The 21,606-nt window shown below is 43.1% G+C and overlaps 1 protein-coding gene across 1 annotated transcript; it reads left to right on the forward strand.

Moving 5' to 3' along the window:
* Positions 1-628: 628 nt before the first annotated feature.
* On the forward strand, positions 629-18,900 carry mntb (MAX network transcriptional repressor b). Its single transcript, XM_012881271.3, has 6 exons — positions 629-1,202; positions 5,756-6,335; positions 6,422-6,463; positions 6,756-6,867; positions 14,935-15,127; positions 17,959-18,900. Exons 1-6 carry the CDS (start codon positions 1,127-1,129, stop codon positions 18,762-18,764), a joined length of 1,809 nt encoding a protein of 602 aa, XP_012736725.2. The 5' UTR covers positions 629-1,126; the 3' UTR covers positions 18,765-18,900.
* The last annotated feature ends 2,706 nt before the right edge of the window (positions 18,901-21,606 follow it).

Below are 21,606 nucleotides of genomic sequence, written 5' to 3' on the forward strand. Positions count from 1 at the left end.
TTCTCCAACATAGCAAAGTCAGAAATAACAATGTGATTAAAGTTTGGTATATTACACTTCCTGTTACACAAAATGTATTATTTATTAATATGAATAAGAAAACTTTTCCCAAAAGACAAGAGGGATATATTTATAGATTAATCAAATATGGAACATAATTATGCTCAAACCAGATTAAAAAAAAGTGCATTTCAGTCTGTGGAATAATTTCACGAAACAGTGTGAAAGGTTTTATTATATGCTAATTTTTCTTTTGTAATACTTCACTGTATTAGTCAATTATGTTCACTTTTTTTTTTAAAAGCTGTAAATCTTGCAGAGGTGAAATGAAAGCAGGTTGCGTTCCCACTTCCACGCTCACAGACCACGCCCCCACTGGGTTTGACTGACAGCTCTGATCTGGAGACAGCGGGGCGGCCAGTCACGCTCTCGCCATGCAAATGAGCTGCTCCTCGCGCCGGGCGGGTGCCCATGTGGACCAGCACCATGCCTTGTTGTTCTGAGCGCTGATTGGCTGGCTGGCGCCTGATCCGTCTACATGCGCTGCGGGCCAACGGCTGGAGCGAAACCGCGGAGGACCGTTGACGTCAGCGGCAGATGCCTGAAAACAGAGACTCGCGGAAATACGACGTCGCACGTCGGGTTGAATTATGTCCAGAGACGCCAGTTGATCGGTTATTGTATTTGTAAGAGAAATGTCGTAATTTATGACAAGCAAAACGTTTCGTGAAAAGTGTCGGCGAGGTGGATAAGGCGCGAAGCGGCCGCCGGGTTTTGTCAGCGGCCGTAGTAACAGGGCGGGGCGGGAATCCGGGAGGGTCGGGCCTTGCCGAGAACACGACTCCCCTTGTTGTGTGTATTCCCGTGCTCGCTTCGCCATCTTGTTGCAATCCCTCTTTTTTCTTTTTTTCCCCCTACGTATATGGGGATCTACTTTCTGTTTGGCTGGCTTGAAAAAAAAAAAAAAAGCTAGCCGCCTTGCTTTCTGGAGAAAGGTTCACACGGGTGTGAGCCGTGCACGCTGCGCTTAATACCGGGGTACTACTTCCCCCTCCTCTTTCCGTCCCGGACCACCGGGCTCCCCCCCTCCTCCTCCTCCTCCTCCTGCCATCAGGGTTTACGCGAAATGAGTATCGACACACTTTTGGAGGCGGCCAGGTACCTGGAATGGCAAGCTCGGCAGCAACAACAAACCAGCAGTGGTGAGTTGAGCAGCAGACGGATGCTTGAAGGGACCCCGGATAGGAGCGCGGAGTGACACTTCAAACATCGGGTTTAGGGAGAGCTGGGTTGTAGTATTTGCCCTGCCCGTCCGTCCGTTACGGGACGCGCCGAAAGGCTTTTGTGGGCTGGATTCACGGTAAACTGTCACCGATCAGGCTGGTTGGGTCGTGCATAGACGGTGGGACCTGAAGGCGGAAATGGCCAAAGTTGTTTTTCTGAACTACTTTGCGCGCTCGTGGCGTGTGTGTGTGTGTGTGTGTGTGTGTGCTTCGACACCCTTGTGACTCGCCGTACGCGCGCGCCTGTGTGTAATGCATAGCAGAGGATTTCCTTTCACTATCCGCGGTTCATTTAAACACATTTAATCTGTTATTCGAAGCCTTCTTTTATAATGTGGCACGTCTTATTACACGTATATACACACAAGTGATCATAATAAACCACATTTACACTAGAATCGCCGCACCGTTTGTTCGTTAAATCGCTAATTTAAAGTGCGCTCAGTGGACACCGGCAGGGCGGTGGCAGAGGCTCCCTCTTTACATAATACCGTGACATTGCTCAGCTATGTTGTGACACACACACAGAGACACACACGCGCGCGCGCGCGCACTGGGGCGGGCCCCCTCTCGCGCAGCTTGTCTTCGTTTGTAGTTCTGAGGAAAAACTACCACAACAAATGAAAGTTATTATCCCCCATTCTGTTTGCAATGGCGCCCGATAAGCTGGAGGTAACGATTGGCGATTAGGTCAAAGAAGAATAAGGAAGGGAGGGTTGCTTTTTTTTTGTGTGTGTCTTCTGATCTCGCTGATGACGTGTCAGACCCCCCCGTTGCTGCATACTTACCCTACCGCGTGCTAAAAGATCCACCCACACCGACCACGTGCACGCCACCCCTCCCCCCCTCCTTCTCACCATTTAGAAATACACAAACATGCGCACGCACACACACACATCCTCGCGCCTCTCTCGTCCCCGCCCTTCCCATTGCTGACGACTCACACAGTGGCGGGTCAGAGGGACTGAAAGAGGGAGCAAGTAAGTAGGGCAACTCCCTATTTACCCCCCCCCCACCCCGCTGAGCCTTTCAGTTTGGGAGATTTTATAACAAGATATAAACCATGTAAAGGAGGTCAGTTTATCAGTTCGTGTTATCAATGCAGCTGTGCAGTATTTCCTATTATGAGGGATTTAAAAAAAATATTATTGTAAAAGGAGCTTTTTATTTTGTAGCTACAGCTTAGGAACGGACGGGAAATATAGACTTAAAGTTTTATTTGTATAGACTTTAATATTTTCTAGTGTTTTTTTTTTTTTTTTTTGGTCTTAAAAATAATTGTGACAATGTTTTAATCTAATAAAACATCATATCACAACTAGTTTTTCAGCCAATTGACCTGGCATTGATATCGTTTGAAAAAGTAATAACTGTATAATACATGTTGTCTAGCACAGGCCCATTTTTACCTGTTTCGGTTTGTTTGTTTTTTTTGGTCTTGCCATGGCTAAAGTTACCTGGAACTGTTACTATTTTTAGCACCTGCTTCAAAGTGGTTCCAAGCTCAGTGAGTTGGCCCTAAGACGCCACCTCAGAAGGCTGCCGGTCTCTGATTGGCTGGGCCGTGGGGTCACAGTTTCTGTAACAAGAGCGACTCCAGAACTACAATCTAACCGGACATATTAAAAAAAAAACGTACTCCATAGCGACAGCAGCTACCTGTTAAAAACGAAAATCAAAAGCACCTGAATCAGTATGCCAGTCCGATGCAGAGGTGTACAAACTTTTCGCCAAATCGCCATGCCCACATTAGCGCCGTATTCAATCGTAATGGAAAACCACCCGTTCCAAACTGAAACGAGCAGACCCGTAGCGAATCGAAGTGTCACTGGCCGGGGGCCTCCTAAGTGCTGCCTGGTTGGACTAACTTTGTGCTGCCGCCAAATGTAGTTGTAAAAGCATTTGGCTGACCAGCACAGGCGGTTGTTGCAGATGGAGACAAGCAGAAATCTGCTCAGATTTGAAAATATTAGGTACAACACAAACTATTCGTCTTTTAATAACTTCACACTTCACTAATAATACATTATAGCCTACAGGTTACCTTTACAACGGATCCAAACATTATCTTTTGTGTCACATGTTAATAAAGTGTTTTCAGTAGAACAGCATTATTTATTTAAGTAGGTGATGGATGTACTTAAAGAATTGGTCAGCACTTTGATGAGCACATTACACTCAAGCATAATGGTCAAGTGTAATGGGTAATATTTTGTTTTCTGATCTCATCATGTGTTGGAAGATTTGTACCGTTAGTTTCTTCCTCGCTTGAACCATCGTACTTTAGTTTATTGCTCTTTGTAGTTGCGTGTCTTGTTAGTTTATAGGTACAAATAAGGCGTATAAATGTATAATTTATTCTACACTCTAATGCAATTAAGTTAGCAGTTCAGGAGAGTTGACTCTTAGGAAATATGACACAATGTGGCCCCGATAAATCCAAAATTACTTTAACAAACCTCATGATAGAGGAGTCATAGAGCCTCACTTCCTAAGAGTAGATTTTCTGTGTAATATAGAAACTTACTTTAACTCGTCGGTTTTCAAGACTGGTTCTAAAACATCTACCATACAGGTACCAATTGACATTAGTTTTGTACAAAACATCCCACAGCAGGGGAGTTAATTTCAATGTAAGAACAAATGGCAAAATTAACAAAATGGTATATTAATAAAGGTTGCTAATTTATGAAAATTTAAGTAGTTATTGGAGTAATTTACAGATCGGTCATTACAATTTTATGGGCTGTCAGGTTAAGTGCTCTATTACTTAACATATACCAGAATACTGCTTTTTTTTTACTTTAAATAAAGTAGACATGACAATTTCAGAGTTGACTCAGATATTTCACTAAAAATACACAAATAAAGAACGATATTACAGAACAACAAGTGCAGAGGGCTGAAAGTTTTTTTTTTTTTTTTCGCTGCATGTCATCCTGAGGACGGTGTGAAGCTGCTCGGGTCGTCTCAGGGGTGAGCTGGTGTCCTAGGTGAAGGAAATTGCCTCATCAGGGGGTTTGCAGAGTCACGCAGGACAGAAACGAAAGTGTTGCCTAATGTGTGCAGCCTCCTGGTGTTTGTGTTGTCGCGTTGGAAATGTCCGGGCCGCGTGTGTTTTTTTTTTTTTTTTTTTTTTTAGCGGCACGCAGATTTCAGGAATCCCTGGGATCTTCTGTTTGATGTGGCTGTTTCCATGGTAACAGGGCATTCCACATTACTCTGAGGCGGATGCTGCAGTGCGCGCCAACTACTCACGCGCATCGTTGTGTGTCTGCGTGCTGTGGGGATGCTCCTGGGTGCAGGTTATTTATTTATCACTGTTGCCTTTGACTGCTGCTACGACCCAGATGAGAGGCTTTTCTCCACCGTCCTCCGCTGTTGGTCAGTCGTCCTGAAGTAGCCTGGGGCTGGACGTATGCTCAGTGCTGGAGCAGTCCAATCCCCCGGGCAGAGGGGGGGATCCAGTCAAACACAGCTTCTTTTGTTGTTTCCCACTCCGCACTGTTTCCCACATGATGCCCTTCATTGTTTGTGTTTGTTTGCACCAAATGTTGTCGGTGGTAGTGAAACTGCTCGGGCTTCCTGGAGGTTGCTCAGGTCGTTTAGTTTTTCAACTAATTACCCAGAAAAGTTGTGCAGCTTTCTCTGGAACTTTGAAGCTGTCAGTGCCGCATGTTTTATCACACGTCTGTTTGTACAAGCTTTGACTATCGTTAGGCAGATTATTTTTTCCTCCCCCCTACTTCTTCTTCTTCTTCTTCTTCTTCTTCTTCCTCACTAAACAGCTCAAGCTCAGTCAGACCGAATGTGTCTGTGAACATCAAATAGATTTTGCCATATATTTGACCCTGGGATATGGGAACAGATAAATGGGCTCTGATGTAAACCATTCTGTCCAGATGTGGTTGTATACACTGCAAAAACGGAACTAAAAATAAGTAAAATATTCTTAAAATTAGTGTATTTGTCCTTGATTTGAGCAAGTAAATAAGATGATTTGCCAATGGAATAAAATTTTTGCACTTAAAATAGGAACAACTCATCTCAATCATCTTATTTCAAGTGCAGTATGTCTAATTATCTTATTTTAGGGGTCAAAATACTCATCCCATTGGCAGATAATCTTATTTACCTGCTCAAATCAAGGATAAATACACTAATTTTAAGAACATTTTACTTATTTTTAGATCTGTTTTTGCAGTGTAGTTGTTGGCGTTTGCCCTGTCAGAAGACAAACCTCCTGGTTCTTTGCCAGGCCGCATTTCACCTCTATCCGTCTTCCAAATAACTCCAGTCCACTTCCCTGTCCACGCCAAAGAAAGAATGCGTGCGTGCCACACTTTTCACATCACGTTTTATTAAAGCTCGGTTCTCCTGTTGTATGAATCGCTTTCCCATCATGTGCCAAAGACTGTGATGATTAGCACGCTCTCGTTCTAACCCGAGTATTACCCGTTGTTCTCCTGCAGAGGATGAGCCGTGTAAAGAGAAGGAAACCATCAAGGCCGAGGCCGAGTGTAAACGCGAGGAGCCTGCGGCTTCGCCTCTGCCTGTCAGGGCCAACCACGCCGATGATGTCCATCGCCAGCGGCCGCAACACCCTCCCGCCCCTCCCGCGCCTTCCCTCCCACCTTCACAGGTTCCCATTGCCGTCATCCCTATGGTCCCTGTCCTCAACGCGACGCCCTCTGTCCCCCCGTTTCCGCTTACGACGCCGATCGCCGCGGCTGCGACCTCGCTCAGCAGCCCGCTGCCAATCAAGAAAGAGGGCGTTTCCTCCACTCCGCCGCAGCAGCAGCAGCCGGCGTCCCATCACCTGTTGTGCTCCTCCCAGATCAAAATGGAACCTGGCCAGCAGCTGATCGACGTCAAACCCAGCCTAACACAGCCTCAGGTGCAGATTCAGTACCCAGCCTCTATTAGTACCAACGGCTCTGGCTCCCATCATGCACTGGTCCCCCATCAAGCGCCGCCCGCCCCTCAGTCGCGCCCCAACGGAGTGACGATCGAGGACATGAGAGGGATGGAGGGGAAGCGGAGACCTGGAGGGTCAGTTTGTGTGTTTGAATAGTGTAACCTTATTCAGGTTTGGGGAACTGTTCATATTTACATTTCATGATTTACTTTGTTTCCAGAGCGGGAACCAGAGAGGTGCATAATAAGCTTGAAAAGAACAGGTTAGTCTTAATACGAACATGTCTACTGCTGCAGCTGGTGTAAAAAAAGTCATTGAGAATTAAGCTTGACCGCCACTTTAATGCATCAATGAGTGTTTGCGACGCTTACTTGTAGAGTTTCACAAGCCAAAATGTTTGCATGCATTTCCTTGGCTTATAAAGGCCATAAAATTCAGAAAAAATCATAACTGAAGGCACGAGTTCCCTTTTTAAAGAGCAGCGACCAGCTCTGTAACTGTGAACATTCCCATTTAGCTAAATTAAAAGCGTGATTTGTCTTTTAACTGTGCAGGAGAGCACACCTCAAGGAGTGTTTTGAGACGCTAAAGAAGAATGTCCCTAATGTCGATGAGAAGAAAACCTCCAACCTCAGCGTTCTGCGCAGTGCACTCCGTTACATACAGGTCAGTAGATTGAATGGTTTGGAAAAATACTCTTCACTACTTGTTTCTGCTATTTTTCTCCTGTCCGTGGGACCAAATTAGGGCAGCGAACGAGAATATAAGATGAGCGTTTGTTAAAAAGGAAAAGCAATCAGCCATTTGGAGCTTGCATGAGTTGTACAGAGAGCAAATACTGGATGCGATTGTCTGGCATTCACTTTGGGCAAAATGTCTATAAAGCCTGCAGACGATGGGTGGATTTGTCCACTTCGCAGCCTTGAGCTACAGTAAGTGCAGCGGTGCCTTCCTCTGCAGCGAATCCTTTGACATTTGAAGTTCAATGTGCTACGCAATGGAAAGTTAGTGAGAGGGGTTAAAATAGTCCAACAGATGGGTGCATTTTTTTTCCCCTAACGCCACCGGCAGCAGATCATGGGGACCCCCTGGGAACGGAGCACAAAGGGATTAGAGACCCCGTCTGGGAGCCTGCAATTCTGAACAAAAATTAACATTAGGCTCCAAAAGACCAATAAATAGCATCCAAAAAAAGACTGAAACACTGAGTCAATTACTTTCCTCTCATTTAAGCTCTAGGAATGTACTAATGTGGTTTAAAATGACATAATATTTGTCAAATAATATTCGTCATGCATAAAACGAGTATCTTCTGTCCAACTGAGTCTGATTATATGGTAATAAGAAAAAAGACAGAATATTACAAGAACGGTATTCTTTTAAATATGACCTCAACATATTTACGCTAATATTTTAAAAAGTGTGACATTACTTTGTTTTGCTCCTTGCAGATTAACACTAGCTGATATTAACATGTTAATTAGTGACTATCCACTCCAGTAGCCAGACTGCAGCTAGCTCTTTTGCAGATGTGCTGCTGTTAGCTTGCTAGCTATAGTTAGCTTAGTACCGCATTTTTCGGACCATGAGGCGCACCGTGAATTAACGAGTCTATGTGTGTCTTTGTCCACACATAAACTCCACTGGATTATAAAACACACTAAATATTCTTCCCAGGTGTGTAATATCACTCCGCCCCTTCACGTACACAGCTCTCTATCGGGAGGACAGGGTAGTTGGACTACACTGCTCTGTTTCTAACATAAGGCCAAAATAAATTTAACTTTTCTGTTTAATTAACTTACTACGTTTATTGTTGATAGCGCGTACTCCGGACGCAGGCTGCCTAAAGGCTCCCACACACTCGGGCATAATGTTTGCGTATCGTTAGCTTGACGGTAACGTCCGCGCTGACTCTCCGCGGACGTTTTACCCTTCATAGTCCAGCGTACTGTTGCCTACATTTCTTGTGGCAAATTCTTACAATTCCCACCCTTCCTGCCAGCGGGACGAAGAGGTGGAACGGATAACGGTAAAATGTGCGATTAGCTAGCTGAGCACCCACAGCCGTTTCTTTTCCAGCAGGTTCCCACCTGTCAGTGCATCAAGCTTGCCGTCACTTATAAAACAGTTTGATGTAAAGCCTTCTTGCCGCCGAGAAGTCATAGAAATTGAGCGGTGCACGTACCTGTACATGCAGCCCTCCACGGCGTGAACTACATCAGAGTATGTGGGGGCCTTTACATGAATGCACTTCTAGTTTAGACATTACAGTCAGGCAGTCTTGTAGACAGCTCAGGGGTCCGATCAGCTAGTGACACAGTGTGCCGTAATGCTCCGAATATCTATCGAGTGGAGCCGCTTCGTTGCTTACCAAAGTCGTACTTGCACATTTTAACAGATTTTTGAGCGCATTGTACCACATACAGTTGGTCAGCAAGCACAACTTTAATCATATATAAGGCGCACCATTGATTTTTCAGAAAATGTAAGGGTTTTAAGTGCGCCTTATAGTCCGGTAACAGTAACAGGAAGTAATGGTGAACAGTGCCCAGTTTTACTTTTATTTTAAGCAAAGAAAGGGCCTTTATTTAACCTGCACTGTTCATCAGCAGGTGGTGGAAGGGGCAGCAATGTGTTATTGTATGCCACATACAGCCACAGAGGCCTCTGTGACTGTCCAGCATGCTGAGAAAATCTTGAAACCATTGCAAAACATGTCACCTCTAGAGTTCGCGGTTCTGAAACTGTGATAAACCCTAGCGTACAGTGACGCAGCACTGCAAAAACAGATCTAAAAATAAGTAAAATGTTCTTAAAATTAGTGTATTTATCCTTGATTTGAGCAGGTAAATAAGATTATCTGCCAATGGAATGAGTATTTTGATCCCTAAAATAAGATAATTAGACATACTGCACTTGAAATAAGATGATTGAGATGAATTGTTCCTATTTTAAGTGCAAAAATCTTCTTCCATTGGCAAATCATCTTATTTACTTGCTCAAATCAAGGACAAATACACAAATTTTAAGAATATTTTACTTATTTTTAGTTCCGTTTTTGCAGTGTGGTGACTGGCTCATGCTTAGCTGTGATGTTACCCTTTATTGTTAAAACACCGATCGTCTTATGAAAAGAACAAAAAGTCAAAACAGCATCTTTACTGAACTCTAGGGAGGCGGGTAGGTGTTTTTTTTTTTTTCCTACAGCTAACAAAAAAAAAAAACAGATTATAAAAACAAACCCTTCCAGATATTTCTTTCTCTTTTGGCACCTGTGCTCATGTAAACCTGTCCTTCCAGTTCCTTTCTCTCTGCGAGCCATGTGAGGTCTGAGCACATGGCTACAGCAAAGCCGATGACGTCACCGTCACTCAGCCCTCTGATCTGCTCTGTGAGACTGCAGAGAGCGGCAGGGAGGGAGACTATGACAGGTGTTAATGATGTAGCTGTGTTTCCATGGGGATAAGAGGGGAATAGGTAGAGATCCGCTACAGCCATGTCAGCTTTTTCCTCTTCATCTCTGCAGGCCCGTATCAAAAGGATGGATCCTCATGGGAAACTGGGGGGACATCTCTTTTATGATCTTTTTAGGAATACCTGTCAGCCTCTTCCTGTTGCCGTTATGATTAAGCCTGTTAGAGCAGAGATTTTCACTCCTTTTTTTTTTAATTGTAAGAATCTTTTAAAAGGAAAGAATAAAAGAGCCGTGGATAATGCGGGGGTTGGGTCTCTCGGGGGTTGATGAATGGGGGGGGGGAGCACTGGGATGGAATAGCAGAAGGAAAGATCCAAAAGCATCCAGCTGGCCAACGTCCCGTCACGTCATTCCTTATATGTGTCCAAGTACTTTAACCCCTTTTCTTTTCTTTCTTTTTATTTATTTATTTTTTTTACTAACTGCCTCTCAAGCAGCTCGATCCCACGTATGAGGTTGCCAAGGAAACAGCTATGGGTGGCAGCGGTTTCCTTGGTGATTTACCACCCGATGGTGGCTGGGTTTGCATAGTCCTTGGATTGATGTTCATGGATGGACATGAGCGCGCCAGAACGTGTCCCAGTGGATCCATGGACAGCCCCAGCCTGCGAATCCGTGTTCATGTAGTTTTTGTCATTCGTAGCGGTCTTGAGTCTTATAGTCTTATTTTGTCACGTTACAACCAGAAACTTCTGTGTATTTTACTGGGATTTTATGTAATAGAGTAACCCAAAGTAGTTGTGTTAGTGTTGCGGCGATGCCATTTTTTGGCCCCGATACCGATACCTGGCTGTGCATTATAGGCCGATACCGATACCATCTGTTTGAAATTGATGTGTCTGTATATATATGAAGAACTGCATACTACGTAGGGTAGTAGAACTTTTTATTGCCTACCTGGAATGGGTGACAATAGTTGAATAAACTTTTGGCTCTCAAAGGCCAAAATAGTGCAACATTCGTGAAATTATAACATGTATAATAGTAGTGCAACAGTAAGACGGTAAAATTACATTAATAATTGAATAATCTCATTTAAACCCTGAGTTTTGGCTCTCAAATGCCAAAATAGTGCAACTTTCATGAACTTATATAACATGTATAATACTAGTCAGGAGAGAGAAGGCTGCGTTCAAGTGATAAACATCAAAATGGTATCGGTGCCTATTTGTTGGTATTTGCCGATACCGATAACACCATTTTAGTGCTGGATCGGGACCCCGTCCGATACTGGTATCGGTATCGGTGCAACACTAGTTGTGATAAATGTAAAGTGGAAACCGTTCTGCCGTAGCGCTGGTTTAGGGTCGTCGTTCTGCCTCAGGCCTCTTTCCCGGCCTTTGACGGGCATCCTCTCAGGATTTCATGTTTTTCAGTTTAACTCTCTCTGACCAATGTCCCTGTTCTTGCTGAAACAATACGCCCACCACCGTGATAAACTGCATGCTGGGCTTTTGTGACTTCCTTAAAAAGATTTCACTCTTTCATAAAGACGAAATTCACGATGCGCCCGGCTTATGGTTGCACTGCTAACAGGACAACTATAAGCTGAGCTCCACCTGAGCTGTGGGTCACTGCAGCTCCTCCAGTGCTTGCTATGGATCTCATTTGGCTGCTTTTGTGTTGCGCCCCTTCTCTGGCTTTCTAGTTCGGGACGACAGACGTGTCTCGGTAAGTTAGCGGTGCTGCCAGCGACTGAACAGCGAGGCGCCCAAACTTCTCACCTTGTCTTAATTTATTCACAGCTTTATCTCAGACCTGACCTGGCTCTGATAATGCTGCGAAACACGTGACGGCTGAACAGAACCGCTGTATTGTCACGCTGTTTAAATTACTTCACAGTAGATTGGTTTTACTTCCTAAGGCAGTGGATCCTAGCTAGGAGAATCAGGGGGTTGAATAAATTTTTTTGCAGTTTTCAGGTTTTTATTTGTAAATAAAAACAAAACTTCCACTTTTTATTGATGCATCACTTAAGATCCCAATCAGATATTTTACAGTTTGTGGCCGTAACGTGATATAAATACTTTTGCACGGCGCTTTATATTTGGTGTCTTGTGTGTAAATGTAAAGGCATGAACGTCGCCTTTCAACCAGAGCCACCAGGTTTATTTAAGCTTGATTTTCAGATGAGCTGTTGGGGAGCATTGCAGCAGAGCCTCGTCTAGTTTCTGTTTTTTTTACTCACCACCATCAAATCTGCCGGTGTGATTTTATTTTATTTGTGTGTGGAACAGTAAAACGTGGGATTAGAGTTGCTGGGACGGTTCAGCAGGCCTGCATGGACGGTAGCTGGAGCTGGCTGCAGCGGGGGTGAATGGAGCGGAGAGGAATGTGCTTCTCACGTGAAAGGCCTTTACGTGCCTGCAGAGAGTAAACAGCTTTTCTCCCTGAACCCAGTGTCCTGTTGTAGGATCAGACGCCCCCCCCCCCTGCAGCTTGCTTTTTCACTTACTCTCCTATTTTCTCCTTTTTTTTTTTATTTACACGGTCCAGAATCTGCTTTGACCTACTCCAATAAAATTAGGCAAATCTAAACATAAATCCCTTCCTTAACCTCCCTGTCGCCCCTCCCTCCATCTCTTTTGGTCCTCACTGGTAATCTACGTTAATGTCCTTAGCTTGTCACGCTGTTTGTGGTTTGACGCCACGCGGAAACTGGGTCAGACAGATGGAGTATTGGGGCTGGAACAGCTTTTCTTCCCCTTTCCTTCTCAAACCAAAAAAAAAAAAGGAAAAGAAACTAAAAAACCGCCACACTTAAAAAATGTGACAGGAGCCTTTTAAATGGCACGATCCGGAGTAAAATGGATTACTATCAGCAGACTTCCTAGAGCAATACGGAAGGGATCTGCATACTTCCCTTTCCGATGTACAACTCGTTCAACAATTAAAGGAAACTCAGAGAATTTCATTGTTTGACGGGCAAACGAACAAGTAAAAGCATCGACAATTGATTCCTAGACGACCGAAGTATGAGACTCCCATCATATAATAACCTTACGTAAATGTACCCATTAAGGTTGTGTACGCTCAACATTTAAAACAAAGATGTCTAACATGATCTAATTATTTTATTAAAGCCAGAAAGGGAACAGTTAAGCTAATATAACATGTTATTACAGTTGTAATGAAGGGTATCATATCTACGTATGTTTCATTGGATTTTCTCAGATAGACTTGAGCAGAAATAAAAAATGGGGACCAACTATTAGTCAGCAAAATCGCGGCAGTGAGCGTACACTTTGTTCACAATAGGGCTGAACGATTTTGGAAAATAATCTAATTGCGGGTTGTTTTTTTTCTTAATATTGCGATTCAATGCGTTTTTTTTTTTTTTTTTTTTTTTTTCCCCAGTTTATTTTATCATGTCTTTTTAAACATATACAAACAACAAATCAATTTGTTTCCTCGCTTTGCAGATCAGTTGCTAAAAGACCCGCAGCATCTAAACTAGGTGCAGTAATGATTGCGTTCTGCCTACAATATATTTCAACCAAAATTGCAATTTTGACTTTTCTCTGCATTAACCACAAGCAACAAAAATGGCCTCTAAATAAAGATGTTTGTAAACAAGGACTATTTAAAACAAGAACTTTTAATGTTTCTATTAATCAGAATATTATTCAAGATAACAGCTTTTAATTGAGTTGGACATCAATCCTTGTTGAACATAAAGTGCAACCAACAAGCAAGTCTATGTATTAAACTGATTGACCAGTACTTAATGCTATGTATGATTATATAAACTCTAAAACAAGTAATAAAATTAGATTATCTCACTGCTGCAACTGTCTTCCCTTCCATGTGGAGGCAAACCCACTTTAAACATTTTACCAACACCTAATGGACGTGTCTAATTCCCTAATTGTTCCATAGCCAAAAATTGCTGACCTTTGCGATTTGGAAATTGCGTTTTTTTAAATCGCGATTATATTGAAAATGCGATTAATTGTTCAGCCCTAGTTCACAATAATATACCTTTTGTCGTCCTGCTCTTTTTTTTTAGATCGACGCAGTTGTGATGTTAAGTTTTTAAGTAGTCAGGCTATCAGAAATATTTCCCAGCAGCTGAATCTGTCTGTTATTTTGTGAGTGAAGGAAACACGCTGCCTTCTTTTAGCAAGCTGACCAGCAGTGCGCAGCAGCAGATGGGGCGAAGGGGAGCGCTGCATTACTCTATGAGAGAACCCCCGAGCACCCGGACGTTTTCACATTAAAAGGGCTTTAAACTGTAGAGACAGTAGCCCATAGTTAGCTGTGGCTCGTATTAACGCTGCGTCTTCCACAGCCGTAGCTTCAGCTCTAAAACCTCCCAGCCTTTCTGCTTTAGCTCTTTCTGACTTTTAACCACACGGTGGGATTTCAGAGGAGCAGAAAAGTTTCCCCCCCCCCATAGAGGAGCCATCAGGGCGTGTCCCTGCTGGCAAGAGACCCCTCGTTGCTTGGAGTGTTCAGGGTTGCAGGTTCATCCACTGTAAAGGGTCAAATAATTAATCTCTGTACCTGCTCAGTTCGTGTTGTGTGCCTAATCACCACGAGAAGCAGTTATTTACATGGTATGGAGGCTCCAGAGATGTCTTTTAATGATGTACAGAAGGTCCTCCCCAGTGGAAAGATGCTGATGCTGGTGTGTTTTCTGACTCTGGGTGGGGCTTAGAAGCTCTTTTTTTGTTTTAGCTGCACATGCGCTGTCATTGTTACATGGTTCTGTAATTATCCATCAAAATATAGCTGTGCAAACATGGGCAGCTCTGAGCTTTTTGTATTGTTCTCCAAACATTTTTTTACGTAGTGTTTTGTTTTTGTGAAAAAACGACAAATATACCTTTTATAACTACTTTCTATTAACCATATTTTGATTTATTCAGGCGTCAATAGTCACATTTTAGTTACCAGGTGACTCCAGAGTTGATAATGGATGTGATTAATTGCTAAAATTGTTACATTTTTCTGTCCTTCTGATGGAAAATAAAAAGCAAAGTGGACCTCCAGGTAATTACAGGTGCTTACAGCGAGGGCGTTTGTTGCCAACGTGTCGGATACAACGTCTGGTTTGGTGTTGACCAGCTGTTAAAGCTTTGGGGGTTTTCGGCACTGTTGTATTTTCTAAATAAATATCAAAACAATTGGAAAACAAATAAAATTCATGTCTCTATTTCCTCTCCCTAGTTAAGTGAATCTATTATCTTAATTTCGATGAAGGCTACATCTTAAATGCCCCGCGTCGTGTGTGTGTGTTTCTCCCCTCTAAGACTCTGAAGCGTAAGGAGAAGGAGTTTGAGCACGAGATGGAGCGTCTGGCCAGAGAGAAGATCGCCACACAGCAGCGGCTGGCCGAGCTGAAGAACGAGCTCAGCCAGAGCATGGACGTCATGGAGATCGACAGAGTCCTCCGCCAGACCATGCAGCCCGAGGACGACCAGGCCTCCACGTCCACCGCTTCAGGTGAATGGGTGCAAAACAGCCACCAGGTGTACCTCGCTGTTTCTGCAAAGGCATAACTGAATGAGAAGAGAAGCTTCTTTTTTTTCTCTTGTAAGGACCGTCCTGTTGGCATAATCTTCGGTAAAATCCAGCTGTTCTGTGAAGGCCTCAGAGTTAGAGAACATCAGCGGACGGGTCAGGGATAAACCTGTATGAAACCTCACTGGTTAGATGAGAACAAAATCGTTACTACTAACCAAAATGCAATGTGGAGAAGAAAAAAAAAACACACAGTGCACATCAGCCTGAATCCTCCGTCCTGATGGGGTTGCAGCTTCATGCCACTGCAATGCTTTTCTTCCTTCAGATGGAGTTACTTATGATTCAGGGGTCCTCAATACATATACACAACACATCTTTGATAACCACGCACACTTTTCCTTCCCCTTCACAATTATGAGCTACTGTGCTGGTCTATTCTATAAAATAATATTAAACTACGCTGAAGTTTGAAGATGTAACATAACAAAAAAAGCAATAATTCAATAGGTGAGAATAGGGCCTGATGATGATTCAATAACAATATATATCCATCTATAGACATGTGGCACGATGGTAAATAAAAAGTAAATAAAAACTTTTGTCCCATATAGCCTATCATGTTATGACTGTAATAAAACAGTCATTAAATCCTCCCAACCAATCACAAAAACAGATCCGTCAGCAAGCTCCGCCCCTTCAAAGAGTTCAGAGTGTTTTGAATTCAGTGTTTGTGTTCTTTATCTGAAAATAGGTCATAAAATGCCCAGGGCGGCACTTAAAATGTATGTTTTAAACTTTTTTTATCGATCAATATGATTTCCATTTTATTGAAGTGCTTTTTACAGGGTTCCCACGGGTCCTTGAAATCCTTGAAAGTTTGTGAATCTGAAAAAATTAATTCAAGGCCCTTGAAAGTTCTTGAAAACAGCCAAAAAAACACACCTTGTCCTTAAAAGTCCTTGAATTTTGTTGTGGGGTTGAAAGTTCACACGGATGACGACTCATGTGTCATTATTTTACTACCAGACGATCTTTTAAAATTATGTTGATTCTGCAGACTTTTAATTTGCAAAAGTACGTTCGCTCTTCTTCATTAGTTGGTAGGCTACGGTTTAGGCCTACGTGCGTCCAATAGGTTACATTCACGCAGTGTTGCCAACTCAGCGACTTTGTCGCTATATTTAACGACTTTTCAGAGTCAAAGTCAAAAACTATCTTCATCAAAGATGAAAGTAAGTGAAACAAATTGATATAATTCTGAACATCTCAATGCTGCACTTTTTTCCATAAAATTCCATGAAACGGTAGGTTAATGTACATCTTATATGTAATGTAGTATGGCATAGCCATGTACTGTGGATATAAATGTAGGCTATGAATATGATCAATATCAATGTAGGCTATGAACAGTGTTGGGTAAGTTACTTTAAAAATGTAATCCGTTACAGTTACAAGTTGCTTTGTTTAAAATGTAATTGTAGTGTAACTTTTTCGATTATTTTTTAAAAGTAATGTAACTAATTGCTTTTGATTACTTTTTGATTACTTTAAGGTTTTAATGAGTATTGACCCATGTTCAACATTTAATTTTTGAGAACTGAATGTGAACCTTAAAAAAGCGGAATTTGGGAATTGACACTTGTATGACTGTATTCCTGTATATCCATCAGTAGTTAAAGGACAAGAGTCAGCAAATGCAAATTCTGCCCTGTAAAACAATGACAGCACAATTGTTGCTGTATGATCTGAAGCCCCATTTGGAGCTTTTAAACAGGCTTTGAAAAACTTTGATAATTTGCTGCTGTAATATTATAGATTTTTTTGAATAAAAAGCTAGCAGATGTGCATAATCAAAAATAACAGAAATACAGTTATAGAGCATTCAGTATTGTAAGAAAGCCCACACTGTTTCTGGATAAATACATTATTGTATGAGTTAGGTTCTGTTCCGTTTTCTGCCTTTTTCGTTGTAAAACTGAAATGTCCCATGCTCCTGAATGCACCATAGCTTTCCGACACACACGAACGCAACACTGTGAACGCTGAGCTGTGTAGACACGCGTTTGATTTTCCGCTTAAGACAAAGTTTTGCAGTTTCACAAGACACGTCGGCTCTCACGGTTTATTGTTGTGTGTGAATAACAAGAGGTGGCTGTCAACAAGCTTGAAGGCTGTCATTTTTGATGCGCTGCTTGAGCTGAAATAAAACCATGAAACGATCGCTTTCAGAAGGCTCCACCAACACAGGATGCATCATCAGAGTGATAGAGACAAGGAGCCGTAGCGGGAAACGGCGATACAGGGCGCGAAACAATAAAAATATCATTACATATTTCGCAAAGGTTTTTTTTTATATTTTTTTAAAAGATGTAACTAAATTTGTAATTCTTAATATTTTCGGAAGTAACTGTAACTGAATTACATATTTTCTCATTGTAACTGTAACGAATTACAGTTACTCTTTTTTTGTAATTAAATTACGTAACGTCGTTACATGTAATCCGTTACTCCCCAACACTGTATATGAATTAAGTCCACTTTCTTGCATTGCTTCTGACCCAACAACTTCTATGCCGTTTAATCTTTTATTGAATTTGCATTGTATTAAAATATGATAACCTATTCAGCGGTCACAGTAGGTAAATGCTGCCACGTGTGGTCCTTGAATTTGAGGAAATTGGTCCTGGAAAGTCCTTGAAAGGTCCTTGAACACCCGCCCTGGGTGAAGGCACTTTTAAATGTTACGTAATTCATGTGCGAGCTGCGTTTTTCATGTGGCGATGTCTGACCGTTCTCCGTCTGTCCCACAGAGGGAGAGGACAACTACGACCAGGAGACGGATGAGGAGGCTGCAGCCCGTCCGGCTCCCACATCCCTCCCTAAACCGGCCTCCGCCATCTTGCAAGCCCAGCCGCTGCTGGCTCCACACCTGTCCATCCAGCACGCCGCGCTTCCTCTTTCAGGAGTCCTCGCCACGCCCCCTCCCTCTGGCCCTCCTCCCCCTCAAGCCATCGCCCCGGCCCCGCCTCCAGGCCCGCCTCCTCATCCTCCGCCCCAGCATCCCCTGCAGCCTCCGGCCGTGCAGGTCCAGCCGACCGTCATCGCCCACGCCGCCGTCTCACACCCGTCGGTCATCCACTCTGTCAGTCACACCCTTCCAGCCAATCACAAACACTTGGCGCACATAGCCCCCTCTCCTGGTCCCGCCTCCTCCACCCCTCAGCCAATCACAGCGGCGGCACCCGTCACTGGAACCCACCAACACATAGCTCAGCCCATCGGACACATCACGGTGCACCCGGTGGCTCACCTGGGCGCTCCCATCCCGACTCTCTACCCCCAGGGGGTTCCTGTCACCCACCCCGCCATGGTGGGCCACATCACCCACACCTTCACCCACCACGCCCTGTCGCACGTCCCCGCCGGCCCCCAAGCTAACACTAACGGAGCGCAGGTGAGCAGCACCGCCGTGGCCAGCCAGGGGAGCCAGTCGCTGGGGAAACCCACGGCGGTGCTGGCGCCACACCCTCAGCTGGTCGGGCAGGCGGCGGTCCTCAACCCCGTCACCATGGTTACAGTCCCAACCTTCCCCGTCAGCACGCTCAAACTGGCCTGAAAAAAAAAAAAGAAAACGATTGAGCTCTGAATCCGCGATCGGGCGGATCATTTCTGACAGCGGCGAGAACCTTTGTGACATTTTATCCACAGCTGTGCTGAGGCGAACATCACGGCGGACTCTGTGGGTTCAGACTGAAAATGAGACTTTGCTGCAAAGTCGGGGACTTAGTTTGACCTTTCTCCTCCCTTCTCTCTTTATTTCTCTCCCCTGCAACTAGAAGCACTAACACGATGAGCTCAGTTCACACTCAGGCATCAAGAGATTTACTCGCATCCCTCTCATTTAGAAAAAAGGTGTCGTCGTCGCCTCTTAATGCGGCGTTAGTCGCGCGTGCGTCCGTTTTTACTCTAAGATGTGACAGAGTGGAGCGCTGGAAGAGAAGAAACATCACAGCCGGCCGAGGAAGCTCACTGGTCTAAATAAGTCACTCACAACAGCTTTGATCGCGCAAGATAGACAAAATCCCTGATTTCTTCTTACCTTTTTTTTTTTTTTTTTTTGTTTTTGTTTTACATCGTCTCATCCTCCAGCTTCTGCTCCAGCTTCACCCAAATTTGAAGTACAAGAACCAAATAGAAAAATGTTTCAGCTGCTCTGTTCTGCTGTTTTTAATCTAAATATGTGTGAGTTTCCATCCACTCGTAGAGAGCAGCTACCAGCGCAACACGGGCTTTGTGCGGCGTAGTGTCAGCACAGCAGGTGTGTAATACGGAGGATGTTGTGTGTCACCATTCACTGACCCGTCTCCCTCTGTTCTTGTCATGATGTCCCCTGCCTGCCTGCTTTATTTTCTTGGCGTTACAGCAGCGCCCCCTGCTGCCTTACTGCAGAACTTACTCTGATGTCGTCACTGGCATGCAATACTTGCATTGAGAGCCAAAAGTGCCACAATGTGGTAAATACATAAACGAATAAGTAAAAAAATAGAATTGGTAAAATAAATTTGGATTATTTCATTAATATTTAATACATAATTAGATGAGAGAGTCCTTTCGGCTGCTCCGTCATTCTGGGGTTGCCACACCAAGTTATTAAATACACTTCCTGACAACCGGGATTCAAACCTGGGTCTCTTATGTTAAAGTCAAAGACTTAAACCACTTCACCACAGAGGGACGTTTATATACATAGTTGGATAGTAGATGAAAAATCATGATTTAAAGTTAGTGATAAAATGTCAAAACTCTACAGAATCATTGTGAGTATAGATTGATTTCAGTGCACTGCACCATAAGTTGAACCTGAACAGGTTTTAAAAGTTTCCATTCAGCCCAGAAGGATGTTTCTGATAAGAAATGAGACCTGGAGTTTTAAAATATGAACATCTGTTTTAACTGACATTTTATTCAAAAAAATATCTTAAAAATATGTTTCACGCTTGTCGGTAATCAGTTTACTGGCATTACGTCGATCAAACCCCTATAATTTCAGACCAGCTCTTTGGTGTTTCCACTGGTGGTGTGATGATTTGTCTTTGGTAGTGAGCCGAGAGTCTTTCCATCACCCTAATCTTTAGCCTCCCACCAAAGCTGCTTTATCAGATTAAAGTCAGGACTCTTGCATTACTTCCAGTGAGAAGAAACATGCTGGTCAAATTTAAAGATTTATTTTCAACTTAGGGCTCGACAATATAGAGAAGAAGCATATAAATAAAATAGGAATATTGATCGATATGGATGATTATCAACAAATTCAAAACATATTTTAAGTGCAGTCCTGGTCATTTTATGCTGTCGCTTAGCGACCTATTTTTATATACAGAACACACAAACATTGAATTCAAACTTTTTTTTTTTTACCAAAACTGAAAGTTTAAAAAAAAAAAAGAACGCGTACTCTCTGAACTCTTTTGAAGGGGGCGGAGCTTGATGAGGCCTGTTCCTGGGTCTGTGTTTGTGATTGGTTGAGAGGATTTAAATGACTGTAATTTTAACCATACATGTCTAAAATTCAAACGGAAGGACAACTTATTCTATTGAACTTTTTATTGACCCTTTCTATCACCGATGTACGTCTATCGATCAATATATATTGTTATTAAATTATCGTCCAGCCCTATTTTCAACCTTAATCTGCCATGGTCTCAACTTTTAAATCTTTTTGTAAGCAACTTTTATGAATCTCTCTATACTTTCAACGTAATTAAAAATGCATTTGAGTAATATTTGAAGGATTAGTTTTTGTGGCACTTTTGGACCTCCATACAGTCAGCGAGCAGCTCAGCTCTGATAATTGGACTTCGTTTATCAGCAGAAACTGTGAACCTTAGCAGTCGTGTCAAACGGATCCTGAATTATTTTCTTGCCAAACAGCTGGAAAAGTTGCATTCGCCTGCGTCTAAAAACGAAAACTAATTCTGTTTCTCTAGTTTAAAAAAAAAAAAAATTAGCTTTAGAATAAAAAAGTTTCAGTCAATAATTGGTAATGCGTTGCGACGCCCACAAATGAAATAAATTAGTGTATTTTTGTGCGATTGTTTAAGTGCAGACACCTCCAGCCTAAACACGTCATTCTGTCATCATCGTACGTTAACATGGTGGATCTGCTCCTCTCCTCCTCCGCCGTTTACCTGCGTTACGTCTATTAATGTGACTATATGCTTTATATATTCTCTGCTATATTTAATCCTATTGTACCGGTAGCATGGCTGTTTGTTGGTTGTGCAGTTTGCCCCGTGCATGGTGGTGTGTGTGTGCGTGTGTGTGTGTGTAGCTGTTAGCAGGTTATTTTTTTACACAGATTTATGAGATGAGCCTGTTTGAATGCTATCGTGCGTGCCTATACTCAGTTTCCCTGAACACTGTGACAACTCTGGCTAAACACGAACTTTGAGTGAATG

This window comes from Fundulus heteroclitus, chromosome 11 (assembly GCF_011125445.2).
Source record: "Fundulus heteroclitus isolate FHET01 chromosome 11, MU-UCD_Fhet_4.1, whole genome shotgun sequence".
NCBI lineage: Eukaryota > Metazoa > Chordata > Actinopteri > Cyprinodontiformes > Fundulidae > Fundulus > Fundulus heteroclitus.